The sequence below is a fragment of the Mustelus asterias genome, chromosome 17, assembly GCF_964213995.1.
Source record: "Mustelus asterias chromosome 17, sMusAst1.hap1.1, whole genome shotgun sequence".
Classification (NCBI taxonomy): Eukaryota; Metazoa; Chordata; class Chondrichthyes; order Carcharhiniformes; family Triakidae; genus Mustelus; species Mustelus asterias.
Genome location: NC_135817.1, coordinates 50,252,654 through 50,279,532, shown reverse-complemented (window position 1 = coordinate 50,279,532; position 26,879 = coordinate 50,252,654). Strand labels below are relative to the sequence as shown.

General features: G+C 39.7%; 1 protein-coding gene across 6 annotated transcripts in view; it reads left to right on the top strand.

Moving 5' to 3' along the window:
- Positions 1-26,879, top strand: part of slc35a5 (solute carrier family 35 member A5) — a 39,346-nt gene that overhangs the window by 6,953 nt on the left and 5,514 nt on the right. For 2 of the 6 annotated variants that reach the window (XM_078232621.1, XM_078232622.1), the window contains exons 2-8: positions 972-1,034; positions 4,525-4,623; positions 5,000-5,146; positions 9,932-10,030; positions 17,417-17,547; positions 20,403-20,470; positions 24,264-25,047. In XM_078232621.1, coding sequence (XP_078088747.1) covers positions 5,023-5,146; positions 9,932-10,030; positions 17,417-17,547; positions 20,403-20,470; positions 24,264-25,047 — 1,206 coding nt within the window. In that variant the 5' untranslated portion in view covers positions 972-1,034; positions 4,525-4,623; positions 5,000-5,022. Of the gene's footprint in view, positions 1-971; positions 1,035-2,069; positions 2,166-4,524; positions 4,624-4,999; positions 5,147-9,931; positions 10,031-17,416; positions 17,548-20,402; positions 20,471-24,263; positions 25,048-26,879 lie in introns of those variants that run through there. The other 4 variants (XM_078232624.1, XM_078232623.1, XM_078232625.1 and 1 more) reach the window with 4 other exon arrangements.

Below are 26,879 nucleotides of genomic sequence, written 5' to 3'. Positions count from 1 at the left end.
CAATCCCCATGATATTGGGACTTAATTAAAGAAGTATTGATTGACAATTGGCTATGTTACTGATGGGTGGGACAGTGGTTAGCACTGCTGCCTCACAGCGCCAAAGACCTTGATTTGATTCCAGCCTTGGGTGACTGTGTGGAGTTTGCAATTCTTCCCGTGTCACGTTGGTGGGATTGGTCCAGGGAAGGAGAGGTGTTTTCCTCCGGGTGCTCCAATTTCCTCCCATAGTCCAAAGATGTGCAGGTTAGGTGAATTGGTTATGCTAAAATTGTCCAGGATTGGTGGGGGGGCTGCTTAAGATGCTCTTTTGAAGAGTCAGTGCTGACTCGAAGGGCCGAATGGCCTCCTTCTGCACTGTAAGGATTGTATGAATGCCAGAAATGAGAAAGTTTACTGTTTCCCAGTGCTAATTTTCCTTGTGTAAAAGGTATAATAAATAATGGATCTCAAATCAAAAATTATTTTCTTCTTAACTTGCTTTACAAGTTTTGTACTGTTATTTAGAGACATTGAAGGTTATTTTGGCCTGAGGTGAAAACAGGCATTAAATGAGTGCAGTGTTAATAAGACACACCAGTTTGAAAGGCTGGATGTAACATACAATTTGGTCGTAATTGCTAATTCCCATCATTTGAACTTGCTTGCAGGTATTAAACCAGAAACCTGCAGAGTTAGCATTCAGATGTTAACTATGTGCAATTTTTGTGCAACAGTGTATGTGGGCTCCTTTGTCCACTTCCTTAGAAGGTGTGGAGTGTTCTGACTGACACACAGTGGCACGTTTCTGGATGGCTCAGAAATCAATTGAAACATTGGTATGTTCTCGCACGTCACATTGGTGGAATTGGACGGGGAAGGAGAGGTGTTTTGTACCCTTGGGGTAAAGGAGGCTATCTTGCCCTCATGTTTCTCTCTGCTTCTGATGCTGCTTTTCCTGACCTCTTGTCCTCCTCCTATTTCTCGTTCAGACCAAGGTGGACCTCTGTCAAGATGCCCATGACCAAGCATTCCCTTTCTCCTGGGTGACTCTGGTAAGATGGAGTAGCGTAGAACTTGCTTTTGTTAGATTGTCTTCAGAATTTGCAGAATAAACATGACTCAAGATGTCTTGACAAAATGTTTCAGAGATCCTCTCCACTGCTTTCGCAGGAAGTGAAAATGAAATGTTGAGCAGGCCTTTAGTAGCACTTGAAACCTACATCAATGCTGTATTTACTCTTGGCTTGTCATTGTTGGGAGAGGATGTGAGGATAAACGCTAGACACAAAAATACTGTGCAGCCTCTTTAATGAGCACTAGTGGACCATTTAAGTGGCAGTCAACCCGTTAATGTGCCTCTAGATGTCCATTTAGAGTGCAAGCTTTAACTCCTTACCAAGGCAGCATCTTGCATTAAACACAGGCCAAACTAATGTTTCAGTTCAAGACCATATTCAAAGAACAAATGCACAGGAACAGGCCATTTGGCCCCTCAAGCCTTCTCAGCCATTCATTAGGCTCATAATATAATTATGGCCTTAACTCCACTTTCCTGCCTGCCTCCCATAACCCTTGACTCCCTAGAAGCAGGAAGCCTGGTATACAAAATTTAATACACTTCAATAAAGATTATTATTCACCATGTGGTGTGTATATTAGTACACAAGGTTCTGTTCGTTGCAAGCAAAAGGAACATGTGCGCACGTTTAACAAATAAGTGACAACCACTCACTAGTTCAAGCCTCAGGACCTTGACCAATCAGAGTCAAGCTGCTTGGTTTAAATTTCAAACAATGCTTGACAGTTAACTGTCAATTACCATCAACTGGTGGTTTCTCTATGGCAACAACTCTACCAATCAAAGTCCACTAGCTAACTATCAGCACTCTCTGTATAAATTGTTGTTCACTTTAGATTTGATATTCTTGTGAATTGTTTTAAGTGCAAGATGAAAAGCTTCAACAAAAAGCCTCCTCTTTTAGCAATATTCAAAATTCTTGATTATCTTGAAACATGAATTCTTAATAACCTTGCCTGTACAACACAATTTTTTTATTCCATTACATGGGTAACTTCTGACTTTTGAGCAAGAGAATCAAAAAAGTGATGAGTTCTGACATGACTGAGGTGTGCCAACCACCATACATTCATTAAGTTTGCACAAAGGACCATCAATTTGTACAGTGAGTGCTGCATCAATTAAATGTTTTATTTAATTTTGTTGGAACGGTTAATCTGAATATTTTTGACAGAAATATGTTAACCTTCAGTGTACACAAATGTGACTTTGATGGAGAAAAAACGGGTGTGAAGTAAAACAGTCTGCAGATTCAGTAATGCCTGTTTTATGCCTTTGCTGAAGGTCAGTTTAATTCCTTGTGTTGCTTTGCTGGAGCTTGAAATCATCAAGGATATTCCAATTTGCAAGTTCCCAGGTCAAAAAAAAACTTTTTAAGTTTTAAAAAGTAGACTTTGTGGCCGTACAAAGATAAAATATGCCAGCAGAATAGTACATTACGTGATATGTAACACTTCCGTCCTGTTAAACAGCATCAACCAAATTATCATCAATCTTTTGGAAGATATGATAACTACTTAAATTGTCAAAGAAGCCAGAACCTTTTAATTGTCTTAATTAAACATCCTTGAAAGTATTGGTCCAAATCATAATAAGTACAGTGCGCTGGTGATGAAGGGAGAGAATATTTAAGCAAGAGAATGGGGTGTCACTCAAGCTTCTTGCTTTCTCCTTGATGTTGTTGAGTTCCTGGAGCTGCAGTACAGGTTAGTGGAGATATTCCATCACACTCTTGACTTGAAGATTAGAGACGGAAGACAGGCTCTGTGGAATCAGGAGGTGAGTCATTCACTGTGAAATACCCAGCCTCTGACCTGCTGTTGTATTTACCGTATTTATCTGGCTGATTCAGTTAAGTTTCTGGTTCGAAGTGACTGCTAGGATGGAAATTATGATGGTAGTGCTGATGAATGTCAAGGGGTGGTGATTAGGCTTCCTCTTGTTGGACATGGTTATTGCCTGGCTCTTGTGTGATGTGAAGGTTACTTGCCACTTATCAGCCCAAACCTGAATGTTGTCCAGGTGCATGAACATATGGACTGCTTCACTAGCTGGGGAGTTGCAAATGGAGCTAAAAGCTGTGCAATCATCAGTAAACATCCCCACCTTATGATAGAGGGAAGGTCATTCATGAAGCTGCTGAAGATGGTTGGACATCTGGATACTATATGCCGTATTGGTCTCCTTATTTAAGGAAAGGTGTAATTTAATTAGAAGCAGTTCAGAGAAGGTTTACTTTACTAAACTACCTGGAATGGATGGGTTGTCTTATGAGGAAAGTTTGGACAGGCTAGGCTTTTATCCGCTGGAATGTAGAAGAGTAAGAGGGGACTTGATTGAAACATAAGGTCCTGGAGGGGTCTTGACAGGGTAGATGCGGAGAAAAGTTTTCCTCTTGTGGTAGAATCTAGTAATTGGAGGTCACTGTTTAAATTAAGGGGTTGTCCAGTTAGGATGGAGATGAGGAGAATTTATTTCTCCCAGGGTCAGGAGTCTCTGTTACTCTCTTCCTCAAAAGGCGGTGGAAGCAGAGACTTTGAATATTTTAAAAACAGAGGTAGATGGGTTCTTGATAAACAAGAAGCTGAAAGGCTATCAGGGGTAGGCAGACATGTGGAGTTGAGGTTACAATCAGATCATAAATCATAAAAATTGATCTTATTGAATGGTAGAGCTGGCCCAAAGGGCCAAGTGGCCTACTCCTGCTCCTAATGTTTATAAGGCTGTAAATGAGCACTGGATCGGAATGGTGCCAGTGAAACCCAAACTGACTATTATTGAGCAAGTTATTGCTGAGTAAGTACTTCGTAGCACTATTGATCATACCTTCCATCACTAAGCTGATGGTTAAGAGTAGGCGAATGAGGTGAGTGACTTTTCAGATTGGACTTATCCAGTTTACTGTGGACACAGGTTCAAAAATTGATGCCAGTACTGGACTGGAGCAGCTTGGTTAGAGGTAAAGCTAGTGCTGGAGGACAATTCTGAAGTCCTGGGCTATTGTCAAGGCTCATATCCCTGGCTGCATCCCATGAACTCAAGTCATTTCTTGATAGCATATGGAGTGAATCAAATTGGCTGAAGACTGGAATGTGTAATGCTGGAGAGCTTGGGAGGCCAAGATAGAACATCCACTTGGCACTTCTGGTTGAAGGCGGCTGCAAATGCTCCAGCCTTCTCTTTAGTGTTCATGTGCCTGGCTCTGCCAATATTAAATTGAAGATGGAAAAGTTCAAAGAGCCATTTGTTTCTGGAGTTTATCTAACCTTGATCATTTTAACTAAAGGGTGAGGGGAGAGTTTGGCATTATTGTTAGATTTCCAGGATAAAGGATTTCAGTGTTAAATTATGGATGTTAATTTTATGTTAGAAAGTTAACCAAATTCCAGTTGATTCTAGTAAGATTCTAATTAATGTAAAATAATTAAAATATATTAACTAATTTTTTTCTCCCCCTTCTGTAGACTTCACAAGGTTGTTGGAGTATGATTCCATAGGTGCTAATTACGCAGTTGTATAAAATCCTTGACAGTGCCTGTCAATCATTCCAGGAGACATTTCAGGTGATCTCAATCTTTCTTTGAATGATGTCGACATATGTGCTTCCTTCATTAATCACCAGGGCTTAGCAGGCAGAGTCAGGAACTCTGAATTTTTTTAAAAATCCCTTATTTCTGCATGAGCCAGGACAAAAAATAAATGTACTATCCCTGCCTTCACCCTGGCCGATGCTTGTTTGTTTAGCATGGGCTGGGGAATGAACATAGTTAAATAACTCTAAGAATAAACTTGCTGTGCATTGAACAACTCACTAAATGTTAAATGATTTTCAAAACCTGCTTGAAAAATGTTGAAATTGTATTTTGCATTGGACTACTTTTGGCAACCACTTTAAATAATCTGGTTTCTAAATATCCTTTTGTATTTTGTTGTTGTCAGGTACTCAGATACTGGAGTTGGAAATGGTATCCAAATCCTGTGCTTCCTTTTGTTCCCGTTCATTGCTGCATACGCTGGTGTTGGGTACGCTGTGCATCACTCTTGGCTGCAGTCGGATTCTTCTAATGAAGTTTTCTGCGAATGAAGGTGCCAGGGTTATCCTGTTAACTTTGCCCAACATTTAATCACAAGAAAGGGAAATTCTGCAAGTTAACCGTGGGAGTTTTAATTATAAATAAATAACAACATGCTCGTTTAAATGTCATGAACCCCGATATTTTACAGGGAAGAATCAGGAACAGGGGTTTGCAGGAGTGCAGACTTAGAACAACTGGATAGGTAGAGGTCCTGGATAAAAAAAACTATCATTTATTTTGGCTCTTGTTCTTTGCCTGACAGCTGGATTGAGAGGGTGGCTAGCTGCTAAGTGAAAAAGCCAGTGGTCAAAGCATGTAACCGAGGATCACGGAGACAGTTCCTGGCAATTCAAAAACGTCAGGACATGTTGGCATAGGGTGGGGGGGAGGGGGGGGGGGTGGCGATTGGAATGGGAGGGAGGATGTGATTGGGGCATAAAGAGCGGGGGTCACCTGGAGCAATGAGTAAGGAAGGGGAAAACAGGGCAATGTGAGGAGGATGTTGGTGCCTGGAGAGAGGCAGATATTGCAGGGCAGACGGACGGGATCAGACCAGTAATTGGGAGGAAAGTAGAAATCTTGTGTTTCCAAAAATATTACTTTCCCCCTGCCATTGGCGATTGTGGCTCTGAGATTTACACACTGATTCATTCTTCGAAAGCTTATTACAATTGTGATCCTTAATTCCTCATACCAGTGACAAATACGTGAGATGCCTGTCTTATTAGTTTCCTTCAGCTACACCCTAGTGTTGTTCTACTTTACCAAAGAAAAATATTAAATATATTGCCCGTATTCGAATATAAAATTGTCTCAAGAAATAGGATCGCAAATTACAGTGGCTTCACACAATTGTGAGCATAATTTTAGTTTATAAATCTGATGTTTGGTCTTGACCCCTAACTGTAACAATCGGTTACATTGAAGGGATAATTAAAATTCTTATGTCCGAAAACATATTTCCTTGCAGATAACAAAGAAAAGCAATTGCCACACTATTCAGACATAAATCTATTTGACCAATGCAATGAGCCATATAGGATAAGTGTTCTAAAACTTGACAAAAATGTATTTTTGGGACATTATTAATATGTGTACGTTAATGATTGTAAAGACTTCTCCACCTGTTGATCATTAACACAAAGCCCTATCGAAGAAATATTGTTTCTTGTAAGCCTACTTGAGAAACTTAATGTAGGTAGGTGGCTGGTGTAATATTATGAATCAGTGGTTAAATGATATTGACCTCTGTCAAAGGAACTGCTTTCAGATATTAGCTGCCTCAAGATCTCAGATGAGACCCCGTTATTGATAGCAATCTCTTTGTTATCAACTGCTTTTTGCCAAAGTAATGCAACATCTTTCAATTTCTACATTTTACAATTAATTATGATGTTTACCTAAATCAGATCAAATGTAATTTTCTCTTTTGTTAAAATGATCAGTTTGGTGCCTCTCAATGCTTGAGATTGTGAAACTCAGCTAAGAGTGCTTGAGGTATTAATACTTGCACACATTTGCTGGAACCGATGGAAAGTTCCAGATGGTTAAGTAAATGAAAGGGCAGGGTCAGGCAATGAAGCTGAATTAAACTACAATGACAAATGCTAAAGTCGTCTTATTGATTTGAACAGCAAGATGTATTCAGGTGGAAACGTGTTCAAAAATAAAATTACTCCAATTAAATTAGCTTGTTACTTGCTTAGGATTTTAGGAACAACTGATTGAAAACAAAATTCTTGCTGCAATAACAAGCAGCCTCATTTATTTTTGAAATAAAATGTCGGGGCACATTAAACATAACCAGAGCAAAAACAACAGTCACCCTTTCTTCAAGCCATTACAACTATCAGAAAAGGGCTATTCAGGTGTAAATACTTCCCTCGTGTTACATCATGTTTCTGCTGTAAAAATAAAATTTGCATGAGCAATGCATAACAGACTGAACAGCCCCAAAATTGACTAAATCATATGCTCAGAGAGGCATATAGGAGTTATTTATGGGGAATCAAGAAGTACAGGCTTCCCATACCTATTACAAGCTTTAATGGCATGGTGTTTGATAATGGAGTGGTGGTAGAGCATGGTGGTGGGTGAAGGGGAGAGGGGTGGTTGCTGAGATGGTGGTTGTGGAGGATAGAGCATGTTCGGGTTAAATGGTAGTCGGGAGGGTGCAGAGTGGAGGGGGGAAGCAGGGTTAGAGCATGGTTCAAGAAAGATGACGTGTGGTGTGTGAGATTGGGGCAAGACAGTGATTGCAGGAAGTATGTGTAGAACATTGGTTAGGGGATTGCGAGATAATGGTTATGGGATGGGGGTAGAACATGTTTGGGGAGAAATGGTTGTCATGTGGGGTGTTACAGAATGAAGGACATGATGGTGGGTGCGAAGATAGTGGTGTGGGTAGAAATGATCAGGAGGCTGAGATTGTCATGGGAGTTAGAGCGTGGTTGGGTAGGGGAAATAAGGTTGCGATTGCAGGAATGTAGACTAGTTGTAGAGGGAGGCCATGAGATGTTGGTGATAGAATCCCTACAGTGCCGAAAGAGGCCATTTTGCTCATTGAGTCAGCACCGACTCTTCGAAAGAGCATCTTATCCAGGGCCCATCGCCCCGTCCCATCACCGTAACCCCACACATTTACCATAGCAAATCCACCTAAACTGCACATCTTTGGATTGATGGAGGAAACTGGAGCACCGAGAGGAAACCCACACAGACAGGCGGAGAACGTGTAAACAGTCACCCAAGTCCGGAATGGAACCCAGGTCTCTGGCGCTAAGGCAGCAGTGCTAACCACTGTGCCGCTTGTGATGGGCGGGTAGAACATAATCGGAGAGGGATGGTGACTGTGGAAAGGTAGAACATGGTTGGAGTCAAAATGATGGTTGCAGTAGGGTGGAGTGTGGTAGCAAGGGATGAGATTATTTGGGAGCTCATGATCGGTCGGTGGGGGAAGGATCATGAAGGTGGGAAGTTGAACAGATCATTGAGATTTTTACAAGGTCACTTGTTTGGCCTGGAGGGAATGCTGTTATTGCTTTTGGTCCACAAGTAGTACTGTGATGTATTGCTATTGGTTAGTACTTATGGTTCAGTGCTGCTTGCTACCTTGTACCTACTGGGTGTTGAGGCCAAAGAAGCCTGGTCAACATTAGTCATAAATAGAAGCATGATAAAATTAAATTATGCAGCCTCTTCAAAAATGTTAAATGACTGAACACCTTTTAACTTCCCACTCAATTTTCAAACACACCCATTTTGATGGTTAAAGTTATCTGCTATTGGCAGCTTCAAGCAATATTTGCAGAGGCCAGGAAGTTCATTGCAGGTTCAATTTAGCAGATGATGCATTGTATGGTTGAACACAGTAAGAAGTTTAACAACACCAGGTTAAAGTCCAACAGGTTTATTTGGTAGCAAAAGCCACACAAGCTTTCGAAGCTCTAAGCCCCTTCTTCAGGTGAGTGGGAATTCTGTTCACAAACAGAGCTTATAAAGACACAGACTCAATTTACATGAATAATGGTTGGAATGCGAATACTTACAACTAATCCAGTCTTTAAGAAACAAAACAATGGGAGTGGAGAGAGCATCAAGACAGGCTAAAAAGATGTGTATTGTCTCCAGACAAGACAGCCAGTGAAACGCTGCAGGTCCACGCAACTGTGGGAGTTACAAATAGTGTGACATAAACCCAATATCCCGGTTGAGGCCGTCCTTGTGTGTGCGGAACTTGGCTATCAGTTTCTGCTCAGCGACTCTGCGCTGTCGTGTGTCGCGAAGGCCGCCTTGGAGAACGCTTACCCGAATATCAGAGGCCGAATGCCCGTGACCGCTGAAGTGCTCCCCAACAGGAAGAGAACAGTCTTGCCTGGTGATTGTCGAGCGGTGTTCATTCATCCGTTGTCACAGCGTCTGCATAGTTTCCCCAATGTACCATGCCTCGGGACATCCTTTCTTGCAGCGTATCAGGTAGACAACGTTGACCGAGTTGCAAGAGTATGTACCGTGTACCTGGTGGATGGTGTTCTCACGTGAGATGATGGCATCTGTGTCGATGATCCGGCACGTCTTGCAGAGGTTGCTGTGGCAGGGTTGTGTGGTGTCTTGTCTGGAGACAATACACATCTTTTTAGCCTGTCTTGATGCTCTCTCCACTCCCATTGTTTTGTTTCTTAAAGACTGGATTAGTTGTAAGTATTCGCATTCCAACCATTATTCATGTAAATTGAGTCTGTGTCTTTATAAGCTCTGTTTGTGAACAGAATTCCCACTCACCTGAAGAAGGGGCTTAGAGCTTCGAAAGCTTGTGTGGCTTTTGCTACCAAATAAACCTGTTGGACTTTAACCTGGTGTTGTTAAACTTCTTACTGTGTTTACCCCAGTCCAACGCCGGCATCTCCACATCATGACTTGTATGGTTGAAACAGGAATGCAAATGGAGCTAAGTATTTGTGTACCTTTACAACAAAAACCCTCTGAAATATGGTAAAGCTTAATGAACAGAGTTAGTAGTGATTTCCTCGTATCCATGCTGATGCTGACTTAATATGAAACCCCCCTACCAGGCTTGTCCAGCCTTTTCACACATTTCATCTGGGACTGGTTAAGTTCAAGGTTCTGTGTTTGAATTTACCATGAAACAATGCAAGTACCTGTCCCTGCTGTTTACCTTTAACAGCTACACTGTATTTTGCGAGCTTAAAGAGTTTTATGTTGAACAGTTTCTGCTTGTTTAAAGCTGTTTTCTTACTCAGTGATAGCTAACTAAAATCTTTTTTATACTTCACAGAGAATAAATATAACTATATTCCAGCCACAGTGAATGTATGTGCAGAGGCAGTAAAACTGGTGGTTTGTAGTATTCTAGCAATAAGGGTTCTGATCCAAGGTGAGTTTAAAATATTGATCTTCTGTTGTAGGATTTCTGAGTAATTTTCATATTGTTAGTTATATATACCATCTATTGAGCATTAACAACTAAATTAATATTTTTTAATGTCTCAATGGTTATTGTATATTAAGTAAACTCAGTTATCATATTTATAATAATGATTTAGCTTGCTTTCTGCTGATAGGGAAGGCGATTGTACATTTTATTTTCATCATCTTAAGGTCTAACATTCCAAAATAAAATCCACTGGAGCAGATTCACTATGGGGGTTTGTTTACACGCTTCAATTAAATTGTGACAAAGTCGTGCCTCATCCAAGAATGGAGGTTTTCATTGTATTATTCATGCGGATTATCTTAAAATATTCAATCCTATCCCCATATTAAAATGAAACATTTTGGGTTAGTTAATATTTCTGTCCAGAACAGTTTTTACCCGGACTGCCTGAAAGATTTTGATTTGATTTATTATTGTCACATGTATTGGGATACAATGAAAATAATTGTTTCTTGCGTGCTTACACAGACAAAACATATTGTTCATAGAGTACATAGGGAAGAAGAAAAGAAGAGGGTGCAGAATATAGTGTTGCAGTCATAGCCAGGGTGTAGAGAAAGATCGGCTTAATATATGGTACGTCCATTCAAAGGTCTGATGGCAGCAGGGAAGAAGCTGTTCTTGAGTCGGTTGGTATGTGATCTCAGACTTTTGTATATTTTTCCTGACTAAAGGTGGAAGAGAGTACGTTCGGGGTGCGTGGGATCCTTGATTATGCTGGGTGTTTTTCCGAGACAGTGGGAAATGTAGACGGAGTCAATGGATGGGAGGCTGGTTTGCATGATGGACTAGCTACGTTCACAGCTCTTTGTAGTTTGTTGCGGCCTTGGTCAGAGCAGAGCCATACCAAGCTGTGATACATCTAGAAAGGATGCTTTATATGGTGCATCTGTAAAAATTGGTGAGAGTTGTAGCGGTCATGCCGAATTTCCTTAGCCTCCTGAGAAAGTAGAGGTGTTGGTGGGCTTTCTTAATATGAAGGGACCAGGACAGGTTGTTGGTGATCTGGACATCTAGAAACCTGAAGCCTTCGCCATTTCCACTTCATCATCATTGATGTAGACAGGGGCATGTCCTCCAATATGCTTCCTGAAGTCGATGACTATCTCCTTTGTTTTACTGACAGGGAGAGATTATTGTTGTCCCACCATTTCACCAGATTCTCTTGGTTAAAGGAAATTCTGATAATTTGAAAGCACTGATACATCAAGAATACAGAAAATGGAAGTCAACATGTACTTCTATTTGATTTCCAGTGAAGAAGTTTAATCATGATCTGTCTTTGCATGATCTCATTGGCCTCTGTCTCAAGAGACACTCGAGTAACTTCTCTCTGATCTGTGCCTGGTCAGGATATATATGTGGGATTCTGGGTTGCCTTAGCTTCCAAACCTCCCTCTCAGCTTTGCTGGTGGGGTCCAGAGGAGTGCAAAACATGACATCTGGCACCAGTTTGGCTGCAAGAGCTGCCGGAACATGCTTCATTGCTGGGCACGCACACAAGCACAGACAAACTGAGGGACAATTTTACAGGGGCCAATCCATCTATACATCTTTGAACTTTGGGAGGAAACCGGAGTATTCGGCAAAAACCCACGCAAACACTGGAAGAATATGCAAACTCCACACAGATAGAAACCCGAGGCCGGAATCGAACTCGGGTCCCTGAGCTGTGATGCAGCAGTGCTAACCACTGTGCCACCCGGCAACCCTTTGCTTGACCAATTGACATAAAATAATGGTAGGAAGCTTATGACAAGGTGCAAGCCATTGAGGACTCTGATTGTTTCAATCTACATAAATAGTGTAATTCAAGGCAATGTAGATCTAACAGTTCAACTAATGCCATATATTTGTCAGATTCAGCATTACAGATTTTGACCTTTATTGGAACACAAAAAAGTAGAATATTGCAACACCAGTTGCAATACTCCTCACCGAGAAGTTGCATTTGGCTGATGCAAGTTACTTTCTATCTTTGGAAAGTCCAAATACCAGTAAAACGTGTCCTGTTCCTAATAATAGTTTCTTATAAACAACCGTCCCCTGGGCTCTCTACAGTTTTACTAACCACTTCAATCAGACCATTGCCTAGTATTTATTTGCTCCACGTTATCATTTCCTTGCATCAGTCTGCCCTTGTTGATAAAATGGGACAGTTATTTTGTTGGAAAAACATTCACTTGATAAGTCGCTTTTGTAAGATTTGAAAACAGCATGGGCCAGGGCAACTGCATACAAAAATCCAATAAAATGTTTTTTCTGGTATGTGACGCTACTGTGCCTTTAAGAAATGTATTTTAATCATGTTCCTCTACAGTTCTTTTAAGAGGGCCTTTTGTGCTTGTTGTAGACTTGTCTGAGTCGATGACTTTTTCTTGTTGTTAGTCATATAATAGGCTTTTTGTTTATTTTTAATCTGTGCCCAATGCGATGTCCTCGAGTTTTAAATCCCTTTTGAATTGTTGGGGGAGGGAGAATGATTGACAGGTGAAATGCTTTTTTTTTCTCAAGAATTTTCTACTTTCAGTTTTGGTTACTGGCTAGTTAGAAGGTGTTTAGACCTCAGGCAATGTTTATGTCTCTCTCCCTGGTATTAAAAATTTTGCTGACTAGGTGGAAGCAGCCTTACTTTTCTGGAGTGAAAGTTTTGCTGGTGGTGGCTTGCTAGCTGGAAGCAAGCAGTGGCTCTATCTTTACCTTGAGGTTGGCTGGTAGCTACAGAGCTTGGAAGTCAGTTTCAATTCTCCATCCAAAGGACTAATTCACACCAGGTGTTGCAGAGCTAGAAAATCCAGCATCACTTGAGCATTCGTATTTTCTGTGTTAAACCTGGGGTGCATGTATGTTTGTAAGATTTGTTTGGTTGGAACAGCATTTGTAGCTGTTAAGGTAAATACAATATTAAGATTGCTTCTTTTTTCTTGTTTGTAATTGATAGAAGTTATTGCTAATTGTCTTACTATATGATAACTATATTCTTAAATAAACGTCTTTTGATAAAAACTCTCTAGTGGGTTGTTTGAATCATACCTGGAGTGAACACCTTATGCTTACCTGTGCCAAAATTCGAAGTACAAAACTTATGATGTAGACTGACTCCATAAAACACCTTGGAGTTTCTAACCTGGATTATAGCAGGTGTAATTAATTGTTCTTTTTACTCCAACCTCACACAAAATCTATGTGATTGTTTCATTTGTACTGAAGCTTGCTGTCCCACCTATGATACCTTGCAAATGTTTGTATTTTAACAAATAGTTTTAAAATATGGCTAGGAACATGACAAACATGGCTATAAAGATGATCAAGTTCCCAGATTTCAGAACCATTTGTACCCACAATGTAACATCACATTGAATTTGACCCATATACGCATTTCTACACCATTTCTGCACTAATGAGGCCAGTTGATTTATATATAATCCCTATAGAGACAGATAATTTTTAAAAAGATATGAATTTCCCAGTGATCAAGGCACAGAATCACAGAAGATATTCCATATGTTAAGACTTTTAATGTACCAAACACACTAAAATCAACATGGACTAAACATGACTCAATAGACAAATAACACATTGAATTACAGAAAAGGTATTCCCTAGTAACTTACAACTGAAAACCCCATGCCCCATTTACACATTACCCTGTAAAATCTGCAAGGGTGTAGCCTGATTAAAGTCCAAAGCTTCTGGCTTTAGCAGGATATGTTCTCCCATTCACCAGGTTGAATCTTCCAATATCCTTTTAAACAACATCTTTTTCATTTGATCCTTTGAGCACATTCAAATGGACTTCTCATTGCAGGATACCCTTTAATGATACCTTGGTCTTTAACTCTTCACAATCCTTGTTTCCTCGAATATGGGTTCTGTCCTCACCAGCCCCTCAGCTTGGTGGTTAACTCAAAAGCAGTTATTTTCTCCTGTCTGGCTTAGCACCAGTTGTGGGTTATCATCCCCAAATCTCTGTCTGATTACCTCTGAGAGTCTATATCTGCACACAGCCAGTCAGCTAATTCTTTGTCTGTCCAAGTACTAACGTTTGCACCCTACTTTCTATAGCACTCGACCTAGGCCCTCGACCATATGACAGTCAGGTCACATGGACTTGTCTCTGGACAGACACAGTATAAAGTCACATGGGCTTGTCTCTGGGCAGATCCCATAGGAGGTCACGACCCCTGCTACTTCATTTCAACTTGAATTAAAGGAGACAGCTTAAAACATAGCCATCTTACAAAGTTTTGCATTTTGCAAAGTAAGCATTTTCTTTCAAATTTAGCATCTGCTGCCCTAAGCTTTAAGGTTTATTCAGACTGGTACTATTGTTTCAGATGACCAAATAAAACGATTTGGAACCTTTTCAATTTAGTGAGTTTATTTCATGTATAAATGTAATGCATTTTAAGGATCATTTCTTTTATTTTTGGCATTAGTGAGGATAACTCAGGTGTGATTCTGTTGACACACTATGAAGCTTTGATCAAAACAAACTTTATTTAAAAAGGACACACTCCATCTGACGAAGGAGCAGCGCTCCGAGAGCTAATGGTGTTTGCTACCAAATAAACCTGTTGGACTTTAACCTGGTGTTGTTAAAACTCTTACTGTGTTCACCCCAGTCCAACGCTGGCATCTCCACATCATGACTACCGTTCTTTATATAGCATTATTCACTCTTAATTTATTCAAAATACATACCTTCCCCCATGGAAAGACGGTCTCAGTTTTCCACCAATGCTGATTTTTAATTGGTTCGTTTAAGGTTTGAGGCTTGAATTGAGGTGACTAGCACTTCATTTTAATATTCATATTCCTTCCTCTGGGGAAGGGCTTGGTTATTCCAGCATATGTTTGAGATCACAGACTCATGTGACAGGTGTGCCATGGTTCAGGTCAAGTGTTTTATGGAGCCTGCCATGATCGTAAGTTTTGCAAGTTGAATTTGGCTAGGATAAGCATGATAGGTTTCACTTCAGGTGTGATTCAATGACCCACTAGGGAGCTTTTATCAAACAAAGTTTATTTAAGAATATAGTTAACATGTATAGTAAGAATATTAGCAATAACTTCTATCAATTACAAACAACACCAAAACGACCACGATAATGTATAACCCTTAATGAATATAGGAGCTGTCCCAAACAAACCAATCCCATAAACAAGACCCTTCAAACAGGTTCAATACAACATAGACTAATGCTCATGTGAAACTGGAATTGAATCCTTTGGATGAAGTCAGCAGTTCTCTGGATAGACTCAGAAGCTAGGACAGCTTCCCAAAACACCAGGACTCTAGGCAAGCCACTAATGGCAGATTCCCCTCTTCAGAAAAGTAAGACCTTGCTTTCAGATGACCAGCAGAATTTCCAACACCAGGGAGAGAGAGAGAGACTTCTTTTCAGCTTGATGCCCCTTCTAAAACTAAAACTCATGCTAAATGGCAGCTCAAACTGAAAATGAAAGAACTCCTGTCACCTGACCTGTCAACCAGTTTTTTCCCCTAACAATGCAGTCAGAAACATCCCAGTAAAAATAAACAAATCCAGTTTAAGCAGCAATAAAAAGACTCCTCTGGACAAACCGGTGCCATAATGAGAAATCAACTGAAGTCAAAAAGTCCTGCTTACAACTGCAGAAAACATGATTTCGAAAAATCGTCTCTTAAAGGTACACTAACATCACAGGTATAGACCTGTACATAGAACAGTACAGCACAGAACAGGCCCTTCGGCCCACGATGTTGTGCCGAGCTTTATCTGAAACCAAGATCAAGCTATCCCACTCCCTATCATCCTGGTGTGCTCCATGTGCCTATCCAACAACCGCTTAAATGTTCCTAAAGTGTCTGACTCCACTATCACTGCAGGCAGTCCATTCCACACCCCAACCACTCTCTGCGTAAAGAACCTACCTCTGATATCCTTCCTGTATCTCCCACCACGAACCCTATAGTTATGCCCCCTTGTAATAGCTCCATCCACCCGAGGAAATAGTCTTTGAACGTTCACTCTATCTATCCCCTTCATCATTTTATAAACCTCTATTAAGTCTCCCCTCAGCCTCCTCCGCTCCAGAGAGAACAGCCCTAGCTCCCTCAACCTTTCCTCATAAGACCTACCCTCCAAACCAGGCAGCATCCTGGTAAATCTCCTCTGCACTCTTTCCAGCGCTTCCACATCCTTCTTATAGTGAGGTGACCAGAACTGCACACAATATTCCAAATATGGTCTCACCAAGGTCCTGTACAGTTGCAGCATAACCCCACGGCTCTTAAACTCCAACCCCCTGTTAATAAAAGCTAACACACTATAGGCCTTCTTCACAGCTCTATCCACTTGACTGGCAACCTTTAGCGATCTGTGGATATGGACCCCAAGATCTCTCTGTCCCTCCACAGTCTTCAGAACCCTACCTTTGACCCTGTAATCCACATTTAAATTAGTCCTACCAAAATGAATCACCTCTCATTTATCAGGGTTAAACTCCATTTGCCATTTTTCAGCCCAGCTTTGCATCCTATCTATGTCTCTTTGCAGCCTACACCTCATCCACGACTCCACCAATCTTGGTGTCATCAGCAAATTTACTGATCCACCCTTCAGCCCCCTCCTCTAAGTCATTAATAAAAATCACAAAGAGCAGAGGACCAAGCACTGATCCCTGTGGCACTCCGCTAGCAACCTGCCTCCAATCCGAAAATTTTCCATCCACCACCACCCTCTGTCTTCGATCAGACAGCCAGTTACCTATCCAATCGGCCAACTTTCCCTCTATCCCACACCTCCTTACTTTCATCATAAGCCGACCATGGGGGACCTTATCAAACTAAAATCCATGTATATGACATCAACTGCCCTACCTTCATCAACACACTTAGTTACCTCCTCAAAAAATTCAATCAAATTTGTGAGGCACGACTTGCCCTTCACGAATCCGTGCTGATTATCCCGGATTAATCCGCATCTTTCTAAATGGTCGTAAATCCCATCCCTAAGGACCTTTTCCATCAATTTACCAACCACTGAAGTAAGACTAACCGGTCTACAATTACCAGGGTCATTTCTATTCCCTTTCTTAAACAGAGGAACAACATTCGCCATTCTCCAGTCCTCTGGCACCATCCCCGTGGACAGTGAGGACCCAAAGATCAAAGCCAAAGGCTCTGCAATCTCATCCCTTGCCTCCCAAAGAATCCTAGGATATATTTCATCAGGCCTTCAATCTAATTCTGCAACTCCATGAATACAATATATCTTAAATCTTCAAGTGATTATATTTATATAATTTATGAAGAAATACTGATATGTTCTTTCTCCACAGAGGGACAGACATGCAGTGATTTGGAATGTTCCTGGTGGAGTTTCTTTCAACTTATGAAGTGGGCTCTTCCAGCATTTCTCTACTTTGTGGATAATTTAATTGCCTTCTATGTGCTTATCTACCTCCAACCAGTAAGTTTTTTTTAAAGAAAACCTTAATCACAGAGATGCATCCTCTTGTATTATTACTAAAAAAGACTTAAGTAAGTTGTACAGTTTGTAAATGTGTAGAAGAGATTATCCACCCAGTGCCTGACCAACCTTTAGTCTCAATCAACACCACTATAACAGATTGCGGGTTTCTGTTTAGTGAAACCTTGCTATGTGAAAATTCCAGCTGTATTTGCCCACAATGCAAGAATGAATGTACAAAGATGCATGGTATCAAATTTTGTAAACTCTTCAGTGAAGTGCCCTCTTTTACTATGTTAAAGGTGCTATTTAATTGCGCATTGTACCTTTAGTTAGGTATTCGTTGTTGACATCTTAGAACCAAGTTTAAAATCTGCCCTGGCTGAAACCCCTGCTTTCTGGGTGCAAAATACATTAGCAAAATTGGGAAACAGTAGTCAGGGACTTATAACTTACCTAATTGGATACTAGTTGGCTGATATGAGGAATGGAAATACTCTTCTGTGATTATGGTTGGACAGGATAGAAGAAGCTTTGCAGTTACAAAAAGTGCGTGACACTGGAACTGGTAGCCAAAATCCATTTTTCAATTTCCTCACTAACCTCCTACATCTTCCAAAATAGAAATTTGCACAGAAAAAACCTTCAGCCCCACCTGCTTCCCATGTTTGATCCTATTCCAAGTCCTGCTCATTCATAATCTGGTGACCTACATTGTCATTCAGTGCTCCCCACCCTGGCATTACAACTCAACTGTTTTTATTCAGTACAATTTCCCAATATTGGTGTGAGAATCCAAAAGGACACATTTTTTAACATAAATATGTTCAGTGGAGCTTGTTTTAAAATATTGCGTTAGAAGCAAGCTTCACCCTGAGGTGAATTGATCACCGTTAGAAGTTTCTGCTAATTACATTTGTTTGCAGGCCTTTGAGGAGGCTCAAAAGATTGAACTGGGATATTTGGGAGTAGAGGTGTTAATGGACGCTTTCAATTGGATAATTTAATGCTGAACAGTTTTATTTTGTAACAAAGATTTGAATTTACATGCTATCAAATTGCAAAGTATTTCACATACTGTGAATTACTTGAGATACAGTGAGTATTGGAGACAAACATGCAACTATTTTGCATCTACTACGATCCTAAACTGTAGTAAATGATTTACACTTTATAGTGCTTTTTATGACTGTAGAACATCACAAAGTACTTTACAATCAGTAATATACTTTGGAAATGTTGTTAATGTTGTAATAAAGGAAATATAATGAGGTAAATGATCGATTAATTTGGGGCAATCTAGGACGATGAAGCATAATCTAAAATTAGAACCAGACCTTTCGGGAGTGAAATTAGAAAACACTTGTCCACATAAAGGGTAGTAGAAGTTTGGAACTCTTACGCAACAGCAATTGATGCTAGATTGCTGTCAATGCTGGATCAACTGTTATATTTAAATTTGAGATTGAGACCCGAGATGCAGTAAAAAGGGTAGTAGTTCGTAAGATATAGAAGCAGAATTAGGCCATTTGGCCCATCGAGTCTATTCCGCCATTCAATCATGGCTGATATGCCCCTCATCCCCATTTTCCTGCCTTCTCCCCATAACCTTTCAACCCATTACCAATGAAAAATTTGTCTAACTCCTCAAATTTACTCACTGTCCCAGCACCCACCGTACTTTGGGGTAATGAATTCCACAGGTTCACAACCCTTTGGGAGAAGCCGTTTCTCCTCAACTCTGTTTTAAATTTATTACCCCTTATCCTAAGACTATGACCTCTCATCCTGGAATGCCCCACCAGCAGAAGCATCCACTCCACTTTATCCATACCTTGATCAATTTGATCTCCCCTCATTCTTCTAAATTCCAGAGAGTATGGGCCTAATCAGTTCAATTTCTCTTCCTGCGACAACCCCCTCATCTCTGGAATCAATCTAGTGAACCTCCTAATTGTAATTGTGCATATGTGATGGAAACTGATTTGCTGTGACCTTGCCAGTTCACAGATGGCCTGACTTTTTTGTGTATCGAAGTGCATATCACTTATTTTGGAAGAAAATATTTTTTTGCTAACTTATACCTGTTGTTTTGTGCCAATTTAAATACTGTAGTATCTAGGAAATTAATGCTTTCCTTGTCAGCAATGGCTCTAAGTTCGATGGAGTGGTGATGATTATTGAACATGTTTATTAATTCTTCTTAAGTCTGCTTCTGTACGAATCCAAATACACCATATGTTAACTGAAATACAGAAGGCAATATTTCTGTGATTGAATTTAGTGACAATGAAAAAGGAACCCCTGAGAACCAAAGTGTAGCCTTCAAAAACGAAAAGGTAGCCCTCAATAAAATCTCAAAAAGAGCCCTCAAAAAAAAGTTTGTTTTGATTCCTGTTTGGAATAAAATGAAATCTAAGACTACCAAATCAAAAATGGAAAGTACAGCAACAGTGGGAAGAGGATTTAACATGCTTTGGCCCTTATCACCTTCATGCTGGTTTCCTAATTTATCATTCAAATAAATTCAAAATACCTTTTCCTATTGAATCATTGTTAGGATACAATTACCCCTATGTAACCATGAAATACTTCAGTTTACCACACAAGTAATATACAGCTGTAACATTATATCACCCAGCACTTCTTGGGCTAGTGACATTTTTAACTATTCTTCTTTTGAAATTCTTTATTTTGTAGACTGTAAACATGGTTCTCAAAAGCTTTACTTTTGCAGTATTTATTGAGCAATATTAGTTTGTCTTAATATACTGTAATTTGCCTTAGCATTGTGAGATGATGGCTTACATTTTCTTTATGGCTAACTAGTCTTTTTTCTGGTCCGTCCTGTTTAGGCAATGGCAGTCTTGTTGTCAAATTTCGTTATTATCACAACAGCTCTTCTGTTCAGAGTTGTTCTAAAGTAAGTTGATTGAATAACTTGTTAATTTGAGGGATAGCTTAACACATTTCTTTGAAGTAGCGCCGAGATCTAATGTTCAATTTGTACTGCAAAGAGATTGCCCCAACCTGGGCTTCATGCACAACTCCATGTGGTAACTTCATGACTTCACTGCAGCTGAAGTTGGCTTTCACTAGAGCTACTCAAAAACCATGATTACTTTTTGTTCAATTACACAATTGCAAATTCCACACTAACTTGTACTGGTGGTTACAGGCAGTGGAATGGAACAAGTGTGACCACTTAGTCATATTTGTTCCATTCCACTGCCTTGCAATACTTTTGAAATGGCCCTAACATCTACCATAGAAAATCAACAACTTATGTTTGTATAGCCCCCTTAATGTAATAAAACATTCCAAGCTGCTTCACAGCAGCATTTTAAAATAAAATATGACACTGAAGGATATACTCGGTCAAATAACCAAAAACTGAGGCCAAAGAGGTAGGTTTTGTGGAGTGTCTTAAAGGAGGAAAGGCAAAGTCATAGAGCAAAGAGGTGTAGGAAGGGAATTCCAGAGCTTGAGATCTTGGCAACTGAAGGCACAGTCATCAGTGGGAATGTTTACAAGATGTGGAGATGCCGGCGTTGGACTGGGGTAAGCACAGTAAGAAGTCTCACAACACCAGGTTGAAATCCAACAGGTTTATTTGGCAGCACGAGCTTTCGGAGTCTCAAGCTCCTTCATCAGGTGAGTGAGGACTTGTGTTCACAAACAGGTCATATACAGGCACAAACTCAATTTACAAAATAATGGTTGGAAAGAGGTGCTCTTGGGTACAACTGTGATCTTGGGTTCATGTCACACTCTCTGTAACCCCCACGGCTTGCCTGGGCTGGCAAAATCTCACTAACTGTCCTGGCTGGAGACAATACACACCTCTTTAACCTGTGCTTGGCCCTCTCTCCACTCACATTGTCTGTACCTTTAAGACTTGATTACCTGTAAAGACTCGCATTCCAACCATTATCTTGTAAATTGAGTTTGTGTCTGTATATAACCTGTTTGTGAACACAAGTCCTCACTCACCTGATGAAGGAGCCTGAGACTCTGAAAGCTAGTGCTGCCAAATACACCTGTTGGACTTTAACCTGGTGTTGTGATACTTCTTACAATGTTTACAAGGCCAGATTAGATGAGCACAGATATAATGGAGGATTGTAGAGTTGAGGAGATTACAGAGATGGGAGAGGGTGAGGCCAAGGAGAACTTTAAAAACAAGCATGAACATTTTGATCAGGGACCAATGTAGGTCAGTGAGGATAGAATATGGGAAACCAGCCAGGAGTGCATTGGAATAGTCAAAGAGGTAGAAAAAGTTTTTGGCAGCAGATAACTGAGATGGAATGAAGTCGAGTGATGTTACACAGGTGGAAATAGAAGGTCTTTGTAATGACACAAAAATGTGATTGGAAACTCATCATGGGGTTAAATATAACACCAAGGTTACGAATAGACTAATTCATTCTCAAACTTTTACCAGGATGAGGGCTGGAGTCAGTAACTTGGAATTGGAGTTTGGAGCGAATACCAAAATCAATTACTTCAGCCTTCCTGATATTTAAGTGGAGGAAATTTCTGTTCATCCAATATTGTATGTATGATAAGCGGTCTGATAATTTAGCAATAGGTGGACAAGTCAGGAGAGAGATGATAGTGAGGGAGAGCTGGGTGCCATCAGCAAACATGAAAATTAACATTTTTCTTTTAGATGATGGTACCAATGGGCAACATATAGCCGAGAAATAGGGGGCTATAAGGATAGGTGCTTGAGGGTCACAAATGAAAGGATAAATATATTATATTACCATATTTTTTTTTAAAATCGAATGTGACAAAGGTGTCTCACTGAGTTTATGTATTGTTTAATTAATCAATATAAATCCCTCCATATTAAACAAGAGTGTGTTTTTCTCGTGAAAAGAAAAGATTTTGTTTTCTTACAAAATTAAACCAAAATTTAATTTTTAATTGAAGTCATCTATTTTTCCTCTGTTTCCTTTGGTGTCCCCCAACAAGCTATTCTTGGCCTCCTATTTAAAACAGCCTGTTGTTGTTTTGTTAGGGAGCCAGTTATTTTGGGGAATGAAATTGTATTCTATACTTTAAGATAGATTTTGAGGCCGATGAATTAACCGATTAGATTTGACACTGAATTCATTCTGGGTAAATGATTTTAATTTTCATCGTCACACCATTCTGCTGAAAAATCAGCACAAATCAACTTTAAGCATTTTGAGTAAATACCAATTCAATACATCAAAAGGCATGTGCAGTTTATAATGACGCAAACCATTTCCACAAAATAGGTAAGCCAACTTCAAACTTAGTAGAAGCATTAGATTTTGCATAAACCCACCCAATTGATATAAAATGTAACAATTGAAGAATAAGGTTGTTTAATTAATATTTAGTAGAACGAAGTTTGACATTGAGCTATCTACCCTTTAAAAAGCAAAAGTTGATTGTGGTAAGTTAATTTTAAGAGTTATCTTAAGAGTTATATTTTTTGAATGATCTCAAGTTCTCTTTATATTGTCACCTTGACACAAATATTCTCAAGGTTTTATTACTACAGCTGATATTAAAAGTGAAATTCAGTGTAGAGCTAAAGGACTGCTACCATAAGGTACTCTTACACTGCTTAACCAAATTTGATTTTCGTAATTCTGCATCCACATTACAATGCACAGCTTGCACTGATGTAAACTGCGCTGCATCACTGAAAGACAAGATCCCTCACAGTATTTGTATTTATTTAATAAATTGTTTTTTCTAAATGGTTAAATCATGTTTTTTTAAATATTATTAATTCATGTTATTTTTCTTGGATGCATCACTTATGCCGTTTCCTTGTAGGTTACCCCATGCGCATAGATACTGCAGTTTTAAAGTTTAGAAGCTCAGAGTGTAATCATGCATACTTGTTCTGCCCCTACAATGCGTTATTCTATTCAATCTAATACCACAGTGTATGGATTTAATAAATTAATCCAAACGTAATATCTCAGATTAAAATTCATAACACTTGATGGCTATCAATTCCACAATGAGTTTGCTACCAATTTTGAAATGGAATCCCAAGTTTTTAAAATCATGCTAATTTTAGACAATAGCTGGCAATTTATGGTTAGTAAATTTGTGCTTAGAATGATTTTTATATTTGGTCAGGACTGTAATATTTTTCATAATCGCTGCTGAAATCCAGTTATATTTAGTATATGAGCAGAAGCTTGGTAAACTGAGTCACATAAAAAGCACAGAGCCAACATAAGATCGTGAAATCAAAGCAAGTCACCTCAGATCCTTGTTGGGCACTTTCCTCACCAATGGTTACATGTTACAAATAAAAATGAAAAACTGGGGATTTCAGTCTAAGCAGAAAATGCTAGAAATACGCAGCAAGTTGGTCAGAATTTGTCTAGAGACTCTACTATTTGTTCTCAACATATTCTCCTTGAAGATTTTTTCCTTTTGATTTCCAGCTTCATTAAATCATGCTGATGTCTTTGAAAATGCTTGTGCTTTGCAAATGACAATTTTGCAAGTGCTGTGCCAAACTGCTTTAATTCAATCAATATATTAGAAAATTCTGATTTTTTTCTTAAGAGGTAAAAAGACATGTTGTTTTACAAGGTGCCAGTAGTGATGGGAGAATGAATAGCTTTTCTCATCCCTTGACATTTGTGTTCTTTCACCCACATCATGCAAACTGTAAAGTGCAATAATGTTGTTTTTCTATTTTCCACTAGGCGGCGCCTTTCCTCAGTGCAGTGGGCATCGATCGGGATTTTATTCCTTTCCATTATAGCTCTCGTAGCAGGGACTGGAGTAGCCCAACATGTGACAAGGCACACATTTAATCGCAGCATACATTCCAATGCTTCCAATAGCTGCATTCAATTCGTAGCATCTCAGGATAAAAATTTACAACACCAGAAGACGATCAATTCCACAAAGATTTTATTACCAGGTTTGAAATGGGACATCAGTTCGTTAAAAAGCCTTAACATTGGTTTGGGCCATCTCTTGATAATTATACAGTGTTTTATCGCTTCCATGGCTAACATTTATAATGAAAAAATGCTGAAAGAAGGAGATCAGCTGACTGAAAGTATTTTTATTCAGAATAGTAAGCTGTACTTTTTTGGAGTTATATTCAATGGTCTGATATTACTACTTCGGTCTGAATCTCGCACCCACATCCAGAACTGTGGGTTTTTCTATGGACACAATCTGTTTTCTGTGGCTTTAATTTTTATTACTGCCGCCTTTGGACTGTCAGTGGCTTTTATTTTGAAATTCAGAGACAACATGTTTCATGTCCTCACTGCCCAAATAATAACCGTCATCATTACTGCAGTATCTATCTTTATATTTGACTTTAAACCTTCGTTGAGCTTCTTACTCGAAGTCCCTGTGGTATTCCTGGCAATATTTATTTACAACGCCAGCAGGATAAATGACCCTGCGTATGTGCTACAGCAAGAGAGACTCAGAGTTATAAATGGTGAACTTCTGGAACGTTCCTGTGGGGTAAGTAGTCTGTATGTTCAGAAAGTACCTATTGTTCAAAATAAGTACAGAAGAAACAAAACCTGTGTTCACAGGTGCAATGTTTACATTTTCTCATGTATTGATATGTGCTAACCAAGCTTACAGCAACTTGCATTCGTAGCACTTTAGTGTTATAGCTGATGATTTACAATGTGAAGTTAAAAAAGAGATAAATACTATGATATGGGTTAAAAATGTATTTTGTGCAGTAGCTGGTGATCTGTGGTTATTGATTTTGTACTTGGAATTAATTTTATATTTGGATAGGACTCTATTCTAATAAATATTTTCCATAATCACTGCGGTAATTTGATTATATTTAATATACGTGCAGAAACTTGGTAAATTGAGTCACGTATGACACTGTCACAAAAGAGGGTAAAGCCAAAGCAAGTCAACTCATATACATGCTGCCAATTCCTCATGGACAGTTACATTTCACAAATAAAAATGAAGAAACCTGCAAATATCTGAACAGAAAATGTTCCAAATACAGACCAAGTGAGGCAGAACTTGTATAGAGGCTCTACAGTGCATTCTGTTTGAAGCTTTTTTCCTTCCGATATCTCCCCTTTTTTCTTGTGCTAAGTATCGGTTGTCACATTTTTACATTTTGTAAATGTAAAGTCACCATAGCCCCAGATGACCATAGGCACTGACTGGCGGTGATTTCACCACACCTTAGGCGAAGGGCAAGGTTGAGAAGGCGGGGCCAGTACAGGAATTGAACCCGCACTGTTGGTGTCACTCTGCATCACAAACCAGCCATCCAGCCAATTGGGCTGACCATCTCCCCAGAAGTGAGGGTGAGAGTGAATGCCCTTGACATCAAGGCAGCATTTGACTGAGTATGGGATCAAGGAGCCCTGGCAAAACTGGAGTCCATGGGAGTCAGGGGGAAAAGCCCTGCCGGCCAGAGTCATATCTGGCACAAAGGAAGATGGTTGTGGTGATTGAAGGTCAATCATTTCATCTCCGGGACATCACTGCAGGAGTTCCTCAGGGTAGTGTCCAAGGCCCAACCATCTTCAATCATCTTGAATCCACATTGTTGGCGACACTAACCAGCTGTCCAGCCAACTGAGCTAAACCGACATTTTAACATGTCTCAAACACCTCACTGAAATATTTTATCTCATCTGGCAGTTTTCTATTAGCTGCTGCAATTCATTAAACCCTTTAACTTGCTCTGGATTGTCTGTTGATTCTCTTTCCCTCATTCCTTTTCCAGCTTATCTTTCAGTTGACAGTTCTAATGAAGAGATATACCAGAGACGTTAACCTGACTTTTTAATGTAGACCTGACTAGGCTGTTTTGTATTTCAAGGATTTTCATTTCAGTGTTTCATGGCAGAAACTGGAAGCAGGTTATCTGCCTCTATGATCAAAGAATAGCATTCGATGTTGTATAGAATGAAAAGTCCATCCAATTTTCATTGGTGTCCTGAATGACTTTAGCCAGCTAATTACAGAATGACAGATGCTTCATTCATCAACAATGAACAGCTTTGTGTGGTTCTCACACATGTGCAGTGCAAATATAATCATTTTAATCGGCTTCCAGATGAAACACAATTGACTGGTTCCCATGGAGTTTGCAGTAACGGTGAGAATGTTTAATATCATTTATCATTTGCTCCTGCATGTCATCGTGTTCTTTGACCAAGCAGGCATTTAATCCAATCAGAGTTTCTAGCAATTGACTGCCAAATCATGCATTAGGTGCTTGAAACTGAAATGAATCAACTATTTCTTATTTTACTACCTCTCTGTGCAATTTTCGTAGCTCATTTTACCAGGCTTTCTGTACA